This window comes from Gallus gallus, chromosome 7, assembly GCF_016699485.2.
Source record: "Gallus gallus isolate bGalGal1 chromosome 7, bGalGal1.mat.broiler.GRCg7b, whole genome shotgun sequence".
NCBI lineage: Eukaryota > Metazoa > Chordata > Aves > Galliformes > Phasianidae > Gallus > Gallus gallus.
In genome coordinates this window covers 7,695,407-7,712,493 of record NC_052538.1, presented here as the reverse complement: position 1 = coordinate 7,712,493, position 17,087 = coordinate 7,695,407, and the positions used below count along the sequence as shown (strand labels likewise).

Sequence of the window (17,087 nt, the reverse complement as noted above, 5' to 3'; positions counted from 1 at the left end):
ATTTCAAAAACTCAAGTGAAGAGCAGAAAAAGGTGAAAACTGTAAAACATTTGGTTGAACTAGAAGATCTCAGAGATCTTTTCCAACCCTAACAATTCTGTGATTGAGCAGTGGGTGTTCTCCCCCTACATGTGCCCAGGCACACAGGGACACTGAAGCATCATGGGGACCCACCTCACTCCCTTGACATCACACTTCCCCACAACTCTCTACTTCATCACAATGCCTGGGTGAGTCCTGAGCTCCACGGGGCACCTGTAAGAAGGAAGGTGACGATCAACCACTGCCACACACCATGTACTAAGTCTTGAAGCCTGGGAGCAAAACAAGAGCTTTGCTAAAGCACACTGTAATCACCCAGCATGCCAAAAATCAGTGCAGGTGAGAAGGTGCTCAATGAGCTGGGGTACAAGCTGGGTCAGACCTTAGGGGAGGGCAGTTTCTCAAAGGTGAAAGCAGCCACCTCTACCAAACACAAAGACACCCTGGCCATCAAGGTGGTGGATCGACGACGAGCCCCCCCAGCCTTCGTGTACAAATTCCTGCCCCGGGAGCTTTCCATCCTACGCAGAATTCGTCACCCCAACATTGTGCACATCTTTGAGCTCATTGAGGTGTGCGATGGGAAGCTCTACATCGTGATGGAGGCGGCAGCCACCGACCTTCTGCAGCTGGTGCAGAAGATGGGCAAGATGCCCTGCGTCCCTGAAGCCCGGGACATCTTTGCACAGATTGTGGGGGCTGTGCGCTACCTGCATGATCGCAATCTGGTGCACAGGGACCTGAAGTGTGAGAATGTGCTGCTGACTGCCGACGGCCGCCGGGCCAAGCTCACCGACTTTGGTTTCAGCAAGGAGGTTAACGTCTACCCAGACCTGTGCACCACGTTCTGCGGCTCAGCAGCCTATGCTTCCCCAGAGGTGCTGATGGGCATCCCCTACGACGGCAAGAAATCTGACATGTGGAGCCTGGGGGTGATGTTTTTTGTCATGGTGACCGGCTGCATGCCCTTCAATGACACCCATGTCCGCAGCCTACCCCAGCAGCAGAAGAAGGGGGTCCTGTACCCAGAGGGAGTGCTCCCATTGCCAGAGCACTGCCAGGCCCTCATCGCCCAGCTGCTAAACTACAGTGCAGAGCGCCGTCCTGGCGCGGGGCAGGTGGCCAAGAACTGCTGGCTGAAAGGAGACATCTGAGGGAAAATCCTTGCCAGAGACCCCAGTGTGGCAGTCACATTTTAGTACAATAAATGCTGTAGCAGAAAAGAACATTGGCAGTTTCTCGATCGCTTTGAGCAGCAGAATGTGAGTGGGATTGAATTTCAAGTGCTGGCAAGACTGCATGGTGATCAATAAGGTGGTCAAAGTTGGTCTCAAGTAGGTGGTCAAACCCCTCCACAAAGGAGATAAATGAGCCTACTGTGGGTTTGACTTCTAGCCCTGGTGACTGTGTTGAGTGAGGGATTAGAGAGCACCATAGGGCTGCGTATGCCAGAGTTTGCTTCTTGGTCATAAAGGGGGCGAGGTCCAAGCTCTACCAACAGCCTTGGTTATCACCAAACTGTGATTGAGCTTTAGATCACACAGAAATGTTCAAAAACCCACGTTTAGAGCAGAATCCTTGAAGACAACTCAATAGCATTACCAAGCCAAAAGTTTTGGTGTCTCTTCAACCAAAGTCTTACAGATATTGATTCTTGCCAGCATTTGAAATCTCTGCCAAGAAAAAGCTGATGAGAAGGAAATGCCGATAGCAATGAGGAACACTGAAATGGGAAACAGGGAAAGATGTAACAGAGAAGTGCTTATCTAACACCAGATTTCCAGATCCCACACAAAGTTACCAATTAATTCCCCCCCATGTAAGCCCTCCCCCCCCCAAATATGCTGTCTATCCCAGCTGTCAAGCTTTCAGATGGTTAATTAAAGGTAGGAGCTGGCATCTGAAATGCACCTTCATGAGATGTTTCAAGTTGTCTCTCAACAAGTTCCAACCAAACTTCCACTGAAGCTGAAGTCAAAGGGAAACTTTCCAGTTCGGTGGTCCACTAATCCCAGTGTCATTAGTGCCCTGCAAGTGAACGCAGCGCAGCCCTGCCAGGGGATGTCTGAAATGGACAGAGCTCATGTGGATCTGCTGGAGAAGAAGGAAACATCTTTTGTAACACAAACATTTTGGGTCTATTAAAAGCAGAAGTTTAAGTAGAACAGGATGTGGCTGCAGAGCCAGCCCAGAGCTTTTCAGCATATGGGCTACAGTGAATTTTGCCACCACCAGAATGAAGATTTATTTTGCTCTCAGCTGTAAAATAAAACTTTACCACAGCAGCAAAGCCCATTGCAGAGTAAGGGATTGGATGGGTGTCCTGAGCCCTGTGGCTGGGGAAACAGGCTTGGGAAGAGGAGTGGGTGAAGGGGATGGGAAAGAATAGAGAAATCAAAGGAATGCAGGAAGCATGGAGGTGGATTTTGCAGTGGTGAGACTTCCAGCGAGGCTCAAGCCTCTTTTTCCTGCTAGCCCTCATCTCCAACACCTGCCTTGTTTTTGCTCTTGCACTGATGGAAACAGAAATATTGCCTACCTCCTTCTGATGGGGCCCTGGACACCACCCAGATGCTGCTGTGCAGCCATTTGAAGATGACAACTCCATGGTATTGTTACCTTACACCAAAGCTGTGCCAAAGAGCTCACTCCAGGAACCAGTGCATGTGAAAGCTTCCCTAGCAACACAGAAAAGTGAATGAGATCCTTAGGCCATAAAACTTACCTTTATAAGCAGCAAATAATGTCTGTAGGTCTGAGGCACTGCCATCACAAGTGCTTTCCAATGTTTCCACAAGGTGGGCTCAGAGATCTGCTCAGGTTGTGACACCTGTGTCTTGGAATCCCTGCAAGGGCCTCTCAGGTGTCTTGAAGCAATTTTACCCCATTTAATCAGTGACCTAAGGATTCCAAAGACATCATCCCTGTGTTCAGCACAGTTCAGCTCTGTGGTTTCAATCCAGCCTCATTTGGCCTGAAACACAGACTTCATTCCACACAAATGAAAGGAGCGGAGACAGTGGAAGGAGAAAGGGGGCAAGCACCTTCATGTCTTGACCCATTTGATTATATCAAGCATAATTAATAAAAGTAGTTTCACATCGAATGACAGGAAATTCCCCATGTGCATGATTTTCCATGAATCACAGTTTTGTTTTCACAGCAAACATTAATCTGGGCACCAGGTGGTACGTCTTAACCTCTTGTGTGACAGTGAGCGGACTGAGTGCCTTACCTCAGTCAAGAGGATTGCATTTCACATCACAGTTTAAAACTTCCCTGGTCTCCAGAATTTTGATCAGATCGTGGATCTGTTGAGAGACATGTGAATTCGCTCTCTGACCGCTTCCAAATCCATCTCATTTTATCTCATGAATGAATAAGAGGGGATACGCTACAAAAGAAGATGGGTCTTTCCCAGTACTGAATAAAGGATTTGGATGTCCTAACTGCACTTAGCACAGCCAGGAGGGCACACACGCAGCACAAGGCTGCCTACAGAGTCTGGGCAGGCTCCATCCCCTGGAGCTCCCACCAGCAGAAAGATGTTTATTTCCAGTGCTGCCATCCCAGGAGCAGCTCCCAGGGCCCTGCTGGGAGGGAGAGCTAACTCCTGCAGCAGCTGGCATTGACCTCCGAGCCACAGAAGATCACAACCCTTCAACAAAAATGCCATGGGCACAGAAGAGACCTCCTGGGGAGCCAAGCAATTTGTAGGTGGCAGCACTGAGAGCAGACAGTGGGACACCATGGTTTGCCTCCTGTATTTCCTAGCATCGAGAAGTATTTCTGGGCAGCACAGCTCACAGCGTGCTCTACAACAAGAGCAAGTCCTGCTAACATGTAGGAAAGAAATTAAATTCCTCTTAGCAAGGCAGTTTAACAACAGTAATGAGACAATGTCAACAACAGCATCATCAGAGCCAGCATGGGAGCTGACAGTCCACAGAGCCCTGTGCTTCCTCACAGGAGTAGCTTTCCAAGGGGTCACATCCCACCAGATGCTCTCTATCCTGCTAAATGATTTTAAAGCAGATAGAAGCTCCTCCGTGTGGTCACTTTGTCTGTTCTCCATGTCCTGCATTGACCCTCTCAAAGCATAGCTGGCAACACCGCTTTGTTGGTCATGCGCTACACAGCACTCTCAGATCTGTGAGTTCTCCAGAGGGGGCCAACACGCCATTCCCATTACAACCTTAATTAAAAGTACAGCTTGAGGGCTCACTGCAGCTGACTTGGCTTTAGCTTTAACTCTGGCATTGGTATGAGAGGAGAGGAAAAGAGAGGGAGAGGTTAGGGAGAGAAGAGGTTTATGCAGCTCACTAGCACTGGAGATGGTGAGCAAACAACCTTCCTCAGGGGACACCAGACAACACTCACTAATTACAAGCAAAAAATATGCATTGCTGTCTCAAATACAATGATAGTCCTTGGCTCCTCATTTGCATGTTTGTTAGCTTGTTAAGAGGATACCCATCTTGGAACACCTAAAACACACCATCAGGCACATCTGCAGCAGGTCATTTATGAGAACAAGTTGCTTCTCGTTCTATCTGAGCTTCTCCCCTGTCCAGAAAATGGTTCAAACCGCACCATCCAGGGCGAAGCAATTTTGCTCTCTGCACATTATGCAGCCAATTAACTTTCCTGACATTGAGAGCCACGTTTATTTACTAGTGATGGGCCCAGGGAATTGCTGGAGGAAGGACCCGTGGGAGAGTTGGACCTACTGGAAACCCAGAAATGAACACATATTTATTTACATTATTCATATGGGGAGCGAGAGACATTTCTCTGCTTCTTCCTGCTCCAGAACCTGGAAAAAAAGCAGTGTCATGAGTGCAAACAGAGCTGGGCTTGGTGCTGTTGTGCTCCTCATCTTTTTCGTTGTAGAAACTCATAGAGAGGACTGCAGCTGTTTCCCTCACACTGCACATTTCATTTTTATCTAAACAGAAGAAAAAGAAACGTCAGTTTTACATGCTATTCCAGGCAGTGCCTGGCAGGAAGGCTCTCATGGAGACAACTGCACTGGTGGTTTGGGATGGAGAGCCAGCCTGTCAGCAGATTGAATCTATTACAAATGCTATCCTCAAGACATCATGCGGGATCCAAACTTCAGATCTGCAACTCAGCACATATTTCATCTACAACACTCATAAAACACCCACGTTCTCCACTGTACTCTGCTCTGTCTCTTTGGTTTTACTCTACCCCCAAATTTGCTGCATGCCCCAGATTGTACAGAGGAGAGCACAGCAGTACATCAGATGCTTGGCAAGTCAACCCCATAGCTCTACAGAATACATAGCTGCCAAAATGCAATTTCATGCCAGAATAAGGCAGAAACTGTAATTGTTGTCAAAGAAATACAAACTAAGAGCGCACAAAGGGTAGTTCTGGTGGTGAGGATATTTTTCCAATAGTAGATGGACCAAGACTGTCTTGGTTCTATCACGATGTGCCGTGAGAGTTTGCTCTCCTCACAGATAAATGGAAATCTCTTCCACAATGACAAACCCACAACAGCCAGGAACAGTGGGGAACAAAACGTAAGGTCAGCACATGGGGAGACCATCCATTCAGCTGCCACATGGGTGCAGGGGCCGGAAACGTCCCTCGGAGCTAGTAGGAAAAGGATGGACTGTCATAAAAAAGCCCAGGGACCCATTGAAGGCTGAAGAACAAAAAAACAGCACATTGTGTCCAAAGAAAGTTCAACAATTTTCCCAGCTCGTTGAATTGTGGGAACTTTGCTTTTCCAGGGAATAACTATGCTATTTTTAGGTTTTTTTATTATACAATTTGTCACAGGCTGTCTCAGGAGGCTATCAACAATCGGTTTCAAACAGCATCTGACTACAAACACTTCTCCACATGTGATTTAGAACATCTGGACCTGTGGAGGCAGCTTTCAATGCATGCCAACAGCATGTTTCTTCTTGCTTCCATCTTCACATCCATTGTCCAACTGCACGTAGGAAGCAGATTCAAAGACTCGAAAGCTACAACCATACCTCCGCACTCTGTGCTTACTTGGAGGGGCTGGGAGAGGAGACACAGTGCTGCTGGAAGCAGAGCACAACGCATTGCTGGTAGCGCATTCCAGGCATTGTCAAGCTGCCGTGATTGATATGTCACATCCCTAAGGACAGGGGATGGGATCTGGGCCTGGAGGAGTGCCAGCAGTGTGCTCATATCAATACTGCATCAGCAGATCAAGAAAGGAGGTGCATGCTCCTCTGCTACATTCCAGCCGTGTGCACCAGCTCTATATTCGGTGCGCGGGAGGCTCCGGCCACCATGGGAAACCTTGCCAGCCTGGGTAGGTAAAGTGTAAATTCACTGAGCACTTCTTCAACAAATCTGAGAAGGGAATGGGAAGATATGAAAAAGGAATCCAAGCAAATAGCAGAGGAAATGACATTATGATCCCAGCTGGAAGCGCTGTAACGATCAGCTTGGTGTCTGCGTAGAAACCTGCATGAGAACAGAGAGATTCAGGCTCCTGTGGAGCCAACTAAGATTTAACATCAGCTGGAGGGGGTGAAGGTTTTGCACAGTCATTAATTTTGTGTTCCTCTTTAATTTCTCTTCATAATCCTCACGTATGCAGTGCTATCACACAGCAGTCCACGTTCCCACTGCCTTCTGCCTTGCAAGTCTGAGTTCTCCACAGCCAGCCAAAGCAGCGATTGTTGGGACAGATGCTATGATGCTAACCCCAAACCAATCCCCATGCAAACACTGCCATGTGACAGTTCAGCCAGCATAGCGGCAGGAGGAAATCTCTCCTCTGCCAATCACAGGCAGAAGCTGCTGAGCATCACCTCCATGGACAGCAGCTCCTCCACCACTGAGGACAGCTTGCCCTGCAGCCCCCACTACCAAAACCAGAACTGTACTGGGTACGTGGACTGTGGCCCTGTATTCAAGCAAGGCAGAGCACTTTAAGGTCCTGAATTTGAATCCCATTTTGCTCCAATCCCTTTTCAAATCCCTTTTTTCCTTCTTATTCTTATTTACATGCTGCTTTAAAAGAAATTCCCTGTGCCTTAGCAGAGGGATGGGTCTCACATGAAAGGGTCTGTGGGACTCACTGGGTGACATGGGAGAAGGGAACATCTGGCAATGCAAAGCCAAGCATTAGGAGAAAGCCACACCAAGGGAGTCCTCCAGTACTGCCACGGGCCAGAATTAGCACTGTGCAAGTCTTCTGTAGCACAGAAGGGCTTTGCTCTTGCTGGAGGACACTGCAGGTCCCCACCCACAGCATCCTGGGGTCTGGCAGCTGAAGAAGAAATGCTGTCACCTTTGGAAAGGGTTTCCTCACCCCATTTCTACAGAAAAGCCTGAAGACGCAGCTGAAGCTTAAAATGGCACTGAACGCTTCAGAGCAATTCTGGCTCACCGAGGAGGAGGGTTTGCTTTGTTGCTCTGGGCAGGGAACTGGATCCCTCAGCCATGTGTCCCCAGGTCACCTGGTCCCACAGGGCATCCCCCGCACGAGGTGCTGGCCTCATCCCACCTGGCTGGATGTGTGGATGGATGTGGTCCTCTTCGTTTACACACTGACAGTTTCCTGGCTTACAGTCCTTCTTTTCCCATTTGTTTCATTTTACCCTGAGAAATCCTACCTCCACCTCAACAGAGGGAGAAAACCACTAGGGAAGGATCAAGAATCACATCCCAGAACAAAGCAGTGCTTGGGAGCCCAGCACATAACAAACACTGCATGATGTCAACATAACAGCACTTCCTAAACACTGCATTCAGACAGGAGAGAACACATCTGTGTCAGTAACAGGCTGGGTGTTAGCTGGGAGCAGTTATATATTTACGTTACAGTAAGTTTCTGTTGTTGGTTTAAAGTCAATAGTTCTTTCCTATACCAGAAACAGCTGACTTTTTTTTCTTGCATGATTGCATAAAGCTAATGAAAACTCAGAGAATTGCCATCACAAGCCCACACTCATATAAGAAATCTCCATGAAGAAATGTAGCATGCAATCACTCACAAAGACCTTTCATTGCAATTAAAAGCTCATCCACAACTTTTGGGCTCCATTACTAAAAATGAGACGTTATAGGTGATGGTGGCTTCGATCAGACAGCATCACGCCCAGAGCCTTCATGGTTAAAGTTACACCAAGGTCCCACTCCACACCTATGGCAGCATGCAGGCAAGTAACAGCTAAGGTGAGAATATCCACAGCTATTTTGAGCTTCTCTGTGTCTGTGTATAAATGAGTTTCCTCTTTTTGGCACCAGGGTTTAAAACCACATGGTTTGTGTCCCTTTCTTTCAGGCTACAAGAAGGGCAGGCAGACAGCAGCTTGAGAGCCACTCAGTGCATCAGGCCAGCAGGGACCTCATCACAGCAGCGCTTTAAGTGCTTTTCTAACAGACAGAACAGGGAGAGAATGCACAGCAACAGAAGCTTTTCATGTTTCAGGCTTTGCTTTTGCTTTGTGTCGGAGTTTTGGGAAACACTGATAATACTGATAGAGCCAGCAAAGCAACTTGAAAGGGAACAAGGCACCTTTCATTAGAAACAGCTCTTAGTTAGAAGGGAAACAGAACATTTGCTGTATGCTCAGCTGAAACCAAGATGCCAGCATGCAGAGGTAGATAATGGAAGAAAATAACCCAAAGAAAGTAAATTGCTGCTTTACACCTGGGACATACACCTCTCTCCATTACCACTGAACATCAAAGCAGGAGGGAAGGAGGACATGAGGAAATGAGTCAGCTCACAATCAGATGCCAATATCTTACAGTTATGTGAGTAACAGAGTGAAGGGCAGAGAGAATCTGTTTCTTAAAATCTTTTAGGACAGTTTAATCACTGATCATAACCAAAGGCAACCGCAATGCTCCCACACTTTCCTAACTCATTGTAAGTTGAAGTTTGCACGCTCAGCTCATCCCTGTGCACAAGGGAGCAGGAGTGGAGCTGGTAAGCCAGTAAGGAAGATACAGACAGAGAGAAAGCATAGGTCTGGGAACAGCTTTTTATTTTATCCTGGAAATTCTCAAGAAATCGAGGAACAAATCTCTCTTTTTCTTTTTTTTCTTTTTTTTTTTTTTTAAGGCTCCTTGCCCAGATTTCAGATGACAAATGGAAATTTGCAAGTAAAATTTTAGATGAGTAAGGTTAGCACCACAGGAGTAATTGTCTTCTTTTTACAGTTCAGTTTGATAGGTGATAAAAGAATACAGAGGAAAAGAAAGAAAAGCTGACCTTGCATTTTAGATACTTCCTAGATACTTCAATCTTAGATACTTCAATCTTAACATCAAAATGCCACAGGTCAACTGGCATATCCAAATCGTTCAGCAACACTCAGCCTGTACATTATGAGACATTTCAGTGGCAAACGGCAACTATCACAACATACAGACTAACAGGCAAAGCCAAAATGGTAAAGCTCCAGAAATGGAACAACAGAAAACAAAGCAAGGACACTAATATGGCTATCACGACCTGCTGCAGAGATCAGAAAAATAAAAGGGGTGTGTGTGGGTCTGGGAGGAATGGGGTTCATTTTTTGGGTCAAATACCCTAATGCTACCCTGCAATACCCTCATTTCATGGGATAAACATCAAAATGTACATTATCTAAACTCTCTCATTTCTTACCTGCAGACAACTACAGGAACTCATTAGGCTTTGACTGATTGTTTTCCTCTATTCGTACTCATTTTAAAATTTGTGGTTCTTACAGGAAGGTCTTCAAAAGTCTTCAAAGAGGGTTCTACAAACCTTCTACAAACCCTACAAAACCTCAGTCCTTACCAGGCAGGAATCTTAACACAGGATTTAGGAGATTTAATTCTCACAGTTATGTGCAGCCTTCTTAAGGCTTAAGTGGAATAATTACTTTGAGGCATCCTAATTTTGCATTGCAACTTGATGGTAAGACTTCCTTTGTAAGCATCTTTAATTAAAAAACATCCGAAATGCTTTAAATTTTACTAAACGATTTATCTGACTCAGCCACTTAAAATTTTTACAAAAGGGTTCAAATTTGGATCATAATGAAGAAGTAGAGGTGGACACCCCATCCCTGGAGACACTCAAGGTCAGGCTGGAGGGGCTCTGAGCACCTGATGGAGCTGTGGGTGTCCCTGTTCACTGCAGGTGAGACTAGGTGACCTTTCAGGGTTCCTCCCAAACTAAACAATTCTGTGATTCTATGATTTTGTCATAGTTTGGAAAATGTGCCTGTTTATTACTCCCACCTTTCAACATCCTGTGTATGGATTTCTAACAGCAACTCTAAGTAACCAGCTATAACAATTGCTTTGTATTGAAATTACAGCAAACTCATCTACTTTAATCCCAAAGAGAGATGCAAAGCAACCCAGAACAACCTTTTTTTTTTTTTTCCAGACTGATGAGGAAGCCAACATGAATACCAGAGCATCAGCTGCTGCACACTGTTTGAACATGGAGCGCCAACAGCAACAGAGGAGCCTTCACAGCCAGTAGTGCTACATAACTTCACCACCAGGAGAGTAATGAGACGCTGAACTTTTCTTTTTCTTTCCTTTATTTATGCTTGGACTTCCAGCACTGCACATCAGGTACCCAGGGTCTTCATCTATTTCAGACTGCAAAAATACAATGGTTTCTCCACTGTCCTCGCATCAACAAAGCAAACGGTCACATTCAACAAACCTTTCACGTGAGTAGTTACTTCTACCTTAAAAACACAGCTCCTCTTAAGGATTTCAGCTAATGCTTCTGGCTTATAAAGATTAAGTGCAATTAGTTACACTGAAAGTTTATAACGTAGCTCTTGGATTGTATTTCTGTGCACACATTTACATCAGGCACACAAGTTATATAAAATTGCTTGGAGTACAAAAATACAGCTACAACATAGGAATACCAAACAGCACAGAATTAAAACAGTTTTATTACTGTAATACCAATTTATATACAGACCCTCGGATTCAGGAACTTGTAATTCTAAGTATTCTTCCCAAACTGTAGTGTACACTCTAAAAACTGCAAATTAACATCACAACTCTATACTTTAACCCCTATACTGTCTATGCTGGCTGCACCAACCCTCTCTTGCACATAAAAATGTATTATAAATAATTTTTCACAAAATGTCATGTGTGTTTTATTGCACACTGTACATGGCAATATTTAAAGGAAAGGCCCAAAGCCTTCACTTGGTAACGAGCAGTTTAAGTACCTAGCAGTACTGTGTCATGAATACTACAGTGTTTTTCAGGCTCTAATCTTAACTGGCAATTTAAAGAAAAAAGCAAAACAGAAACTGTTTCAAACTGTGTGTCTTTTGTGAGTGAAATAAGCTTTTTAAATTTTATTCTTATTTTTGCTGTATAAAGGCATTACAAATATCTGATCCAATTAAAAATCCTGCTTGGAAAATTCTGCTTTTTATTTATTTTATTTTTTTCATTTTTACTAAAAAAAATTATACATGTAGCTGCTTGGGTAATGACATGTTCCTTTTGTTTTGCAGAATTAGATGTTCCCATGCTGTATGTACTAAAGGATTGAGCTACATAGGTCCTAGTGTTAGCTACAAGGGTTGGTGCCTGGTCTCAGCTCCCCCCATTTCTCCAGTGGTGGTGGCAAAGGAGGAGCCCATCAGAACACCACAGTGGGTTGGTATAAAAGACGCCGGGCACGAGTTGCCACCAAGCCTCAAGGTCATGCATGGCTTCTGTTAAGTGGATCTCCAGACTAAGGAATATGAGTAATTTATCATTAATATGTAGGTTTACGGTATGCTGCATTAACATATGGCCACTAAACAAAGGGAATGATTCAGGTAAGACGGGTAACTTGCCAGCTGGTAAAAATGCCCCACTGGGTAAAGATCTGCATGTTGAGGGTTAAAACTATGGCATGATGGATAAGATTAAAAAGTCAACTGATCCAGTGGTTTGCCAAGGGCTTCTAAAGCTATTAGCCATCAACAGCTCCAGAAAGGGATAAAACCAGCAAAACCAAATGACTAAAATTGCACTATTACAAAGAAACAAGTCCATGGAAGGGAGTCACCAGCTGCAGTTAGGGGACAGCCACTTCAAGAAGCCGATTGTTTTTTCGTTTGCAAGTTGGGATGTTGCCATTTTTCTGGCTGCCTTGTATGAACTTCACACACACTTTGTCTTGTCTGAACTGGACCAGAAACCTAGAAGAGGGAATAAAATGAGTGTTAGTGAAGGGTGGAAGGAACACATGGGAAGTCTTTCTGAAGGCCTTTCTTCCGTCCACTGCTCTAACTACAAGAAGACACCAGAGAAGAGAAGGCTTCTGGAAAAGAGAAGGCTGCAAGGAGACCTCATTGTAGCCTTCCAGTATTTAAAAGGGGATTATAAAAAGGAAGGGAATCAATTTTTATTCAGGTAGACAGTGACAGGACAAGAGGGAATGGTTTTAAGCTCCAAAAGGGACGGTTTCGATTGGATGTCAGGGGAAACTTCTTCACAGAGAGAGTGGTGAGGTGCTGAACCAGGCCTGCCTGGAGAGGCTGTGGATGTTCAACCCTGAAGGTGTTCAAGACCAGGTTAGATGGGGCTCTGGGCAGCCTGGTCTGGTACCAAATCTGGAGCTTGGTGGCCCTGTCTGAGGCAGGGGATTGGAACGTGATGATCCTTGGAGTCTCTTCCAACCCAAGCCATTCCATGATTCAATGACACTGGATGTTGAATCCTTGGAAATTTTTAATAAATAAGGTAATATAATTAGAAAGGAACTTGAAAGCATAATTTACAGTATTTTACCATTTTTGGTCCATTATTTATACCCTATTTTCAGTTATCCACAATATGTCAGTGAATTAGGTACCTTTGAAAACTAGATTCTGCAGCCCTGTAGTAAAAGGAAAAAATTAAATGTGTGGTTTCTGGATTTTTTTGTTTGATAAAGCAATACATATAAAACCAAAAAGCAACAAATACGGATACAATTTCTTATTACTTTCTTAGCATATGATAAGGAAATTATTGATAGCTACACATTCTTTGTACAAAAAGTAAACAGTTCTCCCACTTAAAGGTGGATGAACTGAATACATACATATATATAAACTGGAGTTAAGTGCCAGACATCTGTTAATTCCCTAAAAGACCAACACCCCTGTGACTTAGAAGCTCAGCACAGCACAGCAGAAGCCACATCCCACAAAGAGATGGCTTCATTCACACAAAAAGCCATGAACACTCAGCTGAGGATGACTGCTTTAGCCAAGCAGCATTTCAAATGCTCAGCAGAACCTGGGGTGAATGTTGAATCCTTACGCCAGGGTGTCTCTGAATATCTCAATAAACAGGGAAAATGCTGTTAAATCTATTTTATAGCTGAGACTCCCAGGACCACAGAGTGCCTTCCTGCTGGCAAATTGGAAATATGCTTCAAAACAAACCAGCATTTTAGCAGCCCTCTTATTTCTTATACCTACTTAGCTCTCACAGCCTCAGCAATTAGGAAAACTCATTTCCTCCTCAGCAATATCCAGATTTAGATACTTCCTACAGTCCAGGAAAAATTAACCTGGATTTGACACTTCTTCTTATACTGGATGAGAAGTTTCAGTGCATTTGAAGAATTGCTTTAAAAAAGCCAACACGCTCATACTGAGCCTCACACTTCTCACTGATCGGGACAGCAAGATTAAAAGCAATGAACAGGGCAGCACTGCTTTTTGGCTCAGTGCAGCAGTCACTGACCTAAAAAGTCCTTTGTAACAGCAGATTTTCCCTTCTAGCATCCTTAAAATGTCCTCCAGCAGGGGCCAAAAACTTTAAAGAATTTGTCCTCCATCCGGAAGCCACAAATCAAGCTGACGGCATGGCCCAGGGGAGGAAGCAGCCGTGCTGTGCTGCCCCACAGCCATGCTTTCCTGCCCAACAGCTCACAGGCTCCAAAATTAACTTGTTCAGTGCTCCCTGTCATGCAGGCAGCCACAAAAAAATGGGAGCATGTCTCAGAGCCACCACTTCTTGTCACCAACACTGCGTTTTCCTCTGACTTTCCTAAGTCTTTCAGCCTTGCCAACAACTGTGCTGGTAGTGCTGGCAGGCAAAATGCATCTTCTTATACAGCTGGCTCTGCTCCTGAGTCACTGCTCCAATAACATGTCTCAACACTGACTCAATACACTCCTGGATCAACAGCACTTTTGGTTTTATAACTTCTCTCCCCAAAAAGTAGTGCACAGTAGTCAAAGCATGGCCACATCTTATCCTCAGTTCCTAGTTGGGCCTCTAACTAAACTCTGGCATACAACAAGAGTAATGCATTGCTGTCAACAGAGAGGACTGCTCAAAGAGAATAAACAAAACTGAAGACTATTTTGTCTGGATAAACTTGAGAGCAATACACGCTTGATCGGTTTTAGTCTCCAAAGCAAGTAACCATAACACATCCCAAAATACAAGACTTTCAGAAAGCAAACTGGTTTCCAGATCCAGGCTGGCAGGCAAGACTAGTGCACTACACACTTAAATTTCACTCCAGTAGTTTATTCCTTTGTAGCAATCACTGAACTAGTAACTTCGTAGGGACAGTCACAACTCTTGTAGAGGCTAAAAAATCACTCACTTCAGCAAAAATGAAATAAATCACATCTGGCAGCAGAACAGTGGAAAATGGCAGATGTCATTTTCAAGGAAACAGCTAAATCAGTCTTTATATAAACCCTCAAAGCTGATCAGATACAAATTGTTATCATCACCTGAGCTCTAGAATACTATCAGTGCTGTACAATCAGATACAAGATTACATTTTCACCTGCAAGAAAATTATTTTACTAATGTTAAAGGTTTCTAAACATTCTTCCTTATTAAAAATGAATAAATCCACTAAATCAACACCACTAAAATCAGGAGGTGCTTCACACAACAGACTATATGCATAATAATGGTGGGCTAAGTGATGGACTTCTATGGAACAGAATTCACGAGTCCACACAGAAAGAAATATCTTTAATCCATGATTATAAACACTGCAAATTCAGACCTCACTTAACGTCAAAATATGGAACCGAATCAAATAAAAAGAAATTCTAATTTGAGATACAACCTATTTATAAAATAGAAATAAAGATCTACCAAGATACAAAACGAAACAACCAAGCAAAAAAAACCCAAACAACCACCACACCACAAGACCAACAACTGACTACTGAAACTCCGTAAGAAGGAATTTTAAGAATGTATCTTTCACCATCAGAATGAAAAAGGTTGAGCTTCATGGACCTACACTGCTAGCACTGCTGCTATGTGTGCTTTTGTTGTTTTCACAGGAACCTGGCACACGATGTCCAGTCTAATTAATTGATAAACATCTCATAGGAGTATGCGAAGCTCTCATTTCACACATGAAAGAGTCTCCTCAAATGTAGCATCTCTTCATTGTCTCTCAAGCAGCATTTCTGCTTCACAGCTCTACTTGAAACTATGTTAAGGACATTTTCTCTATTGACTTTCGAGAAAACAGGAGCCATAAGGAATACTAGAGATGAGTATTGAAAATCGGATCCTTATTTATACGCACTGAGTCGAGAGAAAAGTAGTAATTGCGAAGCAGTGTTCTGTTTCTCTAACACTAGATACTTGACTTCTTAGCACAAACAAGAAGGAAAGTTGTGAAAGAAACACAAACAAGAAACATACTCATCAGAAATCTCAATGTTGAGCTTCTGCTTGGTTTGGCTGAGAGTAGTGCGGTAAAGTTTAGTGGCCATTTCAATAAGGTGATCGCTGCTGAACAGGAAATCCCCTTTGCTAGCTGCTCCTGAGCCCTGGAACAGAAAGAAAAGTGGTTAGGATGACCAAAATCTAAAGTGTGCAAAACACCAAATGCTAGCAAAGCAGGATGCTTTAGAAGGAGTCCTCCCTCTGCAGTCAAATAAGTCTTGTAAATTAAATAGGGATGCTGTGCAGTGCTGAGGCTCAAAATACAATTCAGTCTCAAATAAACTGTAAATTTGTTGATAATAATAAAAACTCCTCCTCAGCCTAAAGGAAAGTCACCATCCCTTGTCAACAACACTGTGGTGTCTCTGTCTCCCTCTTCTGGCCATGTCACTGCAAGTTCACATTTCTTTTCCAGGAAGGAACAGGAACCAATTAACACAACCTTTGGAAGAAGGTGGTCAGTATGAAAAGACACTATATATAGCATTCCTCAAATCCATTTAAGCCAGAATACAAATGCCAGCTTAATGATTTTAGCAGAGCAATGCTGACAGTGCAGAGAAGCAAATACAGCACCAAAGTAAATTCTTTGGAACTGAGCAACGAAGTGAGCTGTGCCATAACGTGGATTTCTTGGAATCACAAAAAGAAGAGAGAAACATTCTGCTGACGTGTCAGGAAGAACTATACAAGCATCTAAAAAGGAAAACACTGTCACTAGGTATAAGAAGCAGATTCAAGGCTCATTATACTAACGGAAAATACGAATCCAAAAGAGGCAACAATGAAAAATGTTCACTATTAAATTATCATTCAGGATGTAATAACTGTTTCTGTTTGGAACCAGGAGTTTTAAATCAACATTTCTGCAGACAGGGCAAGGTGAAAAAATAGCAGTCTCAACCCTCAGGCTAACCATTTTGACCAGATGCAACAAGACAATCAGTAAGCCATTTTTATATTGCTATACATCAAACAAGCATATTACTACATGGTGAAGTCACAACCAACCTCCTTGAGGTGCACTGCAAAGAAGCCATCATTTTGGGAACTCATGGACACTTTGGTAACATCTCCCAGTGGAACCTCCGACTTGATATTCCCTGACTTTTGATCCGCAAGGAGAACATTGTTTTTGGTTAATAAGAAAATCCTGGATGTAGCCTGTGAAAATACAAAATTTTAAACCACTGTCTACACGAAGAGGGAATTCGGCTTTACTGAGCACCCATTTAGAATACAAATCATTCACAGTTAGTAAGTTTGCACCATGTAAGTAAACATCAACATTTGTTCAGCAAAAACTGCAGATCAGTTAAAATTAGGTCAAATTTATTTATGTGCCTAATTAC

General features: G+C 43.8%; 2 protein-coding genes across 23 annotated transcripts in view; one reads left to right on the top strand and one right to left on the bottom strand.

Moving 5' to 3' along the window:
- The first annotated feature begins 239 nt into the window (after positions 1 to 239).
- TSSK6 (testis specific serine kinase 6) lies at positions 240 to 1,268 on the top strand. Its single transcript, XM_004942581.5, has one exon. It carries the CDS (start codon positions 363 to 365, stop codon positions 1,194 to 1,196), a length of 834 nt encoding a protein of 277 aa, XP_004942638.1. The 5' UTR covers positions 240 to 362; the 3' UTR covers positions 1,197 to 1,268.
- Positions 1,269 to 10,580: 9,312 nt separating this feature from the next.
- Positions 10,581 to 17,087, bottom strand: part of MYO1B (myosin IB) — a 117,731-nt gene continuing 111,224 nt past the window's right edge. For all 22 annotated transcript variants that reach the window (XM_046944053.1, XM_046944051.1, XM_046944054.1 and 19 more), the window contains 3 exons: positions 16,747 to 16,899; positions 15,712 to 15,839; positions 10,581 to 12,227 (listed from right to left, as the gene is read on the bottom strand). In XM_046944053.1, coding sequence (XP_046800009.1) covers positions 12,104 to 12,227; positions 15,712 to 15,839; positions 16,747 to 16,899 — 405 coding nt within the window. In that variant the 3' untranslated portion in view covers positions 10,581 to 12,103. The remainder of the gene's footprint in view (positions 12,228 to 15,711; positions 15,840 to 16,746; positions 16,900 to 17,087) is intronic.

Excerpts from the sequence above, each read along its gene's own strand:
- TSSK6 (XM_004942581.5), top strand. The coding sequence starts at position 363 with ATGCCAAAAATCAGTGCAGGTGAGAAGGTGCTCAATGAGCTGGGGTAC.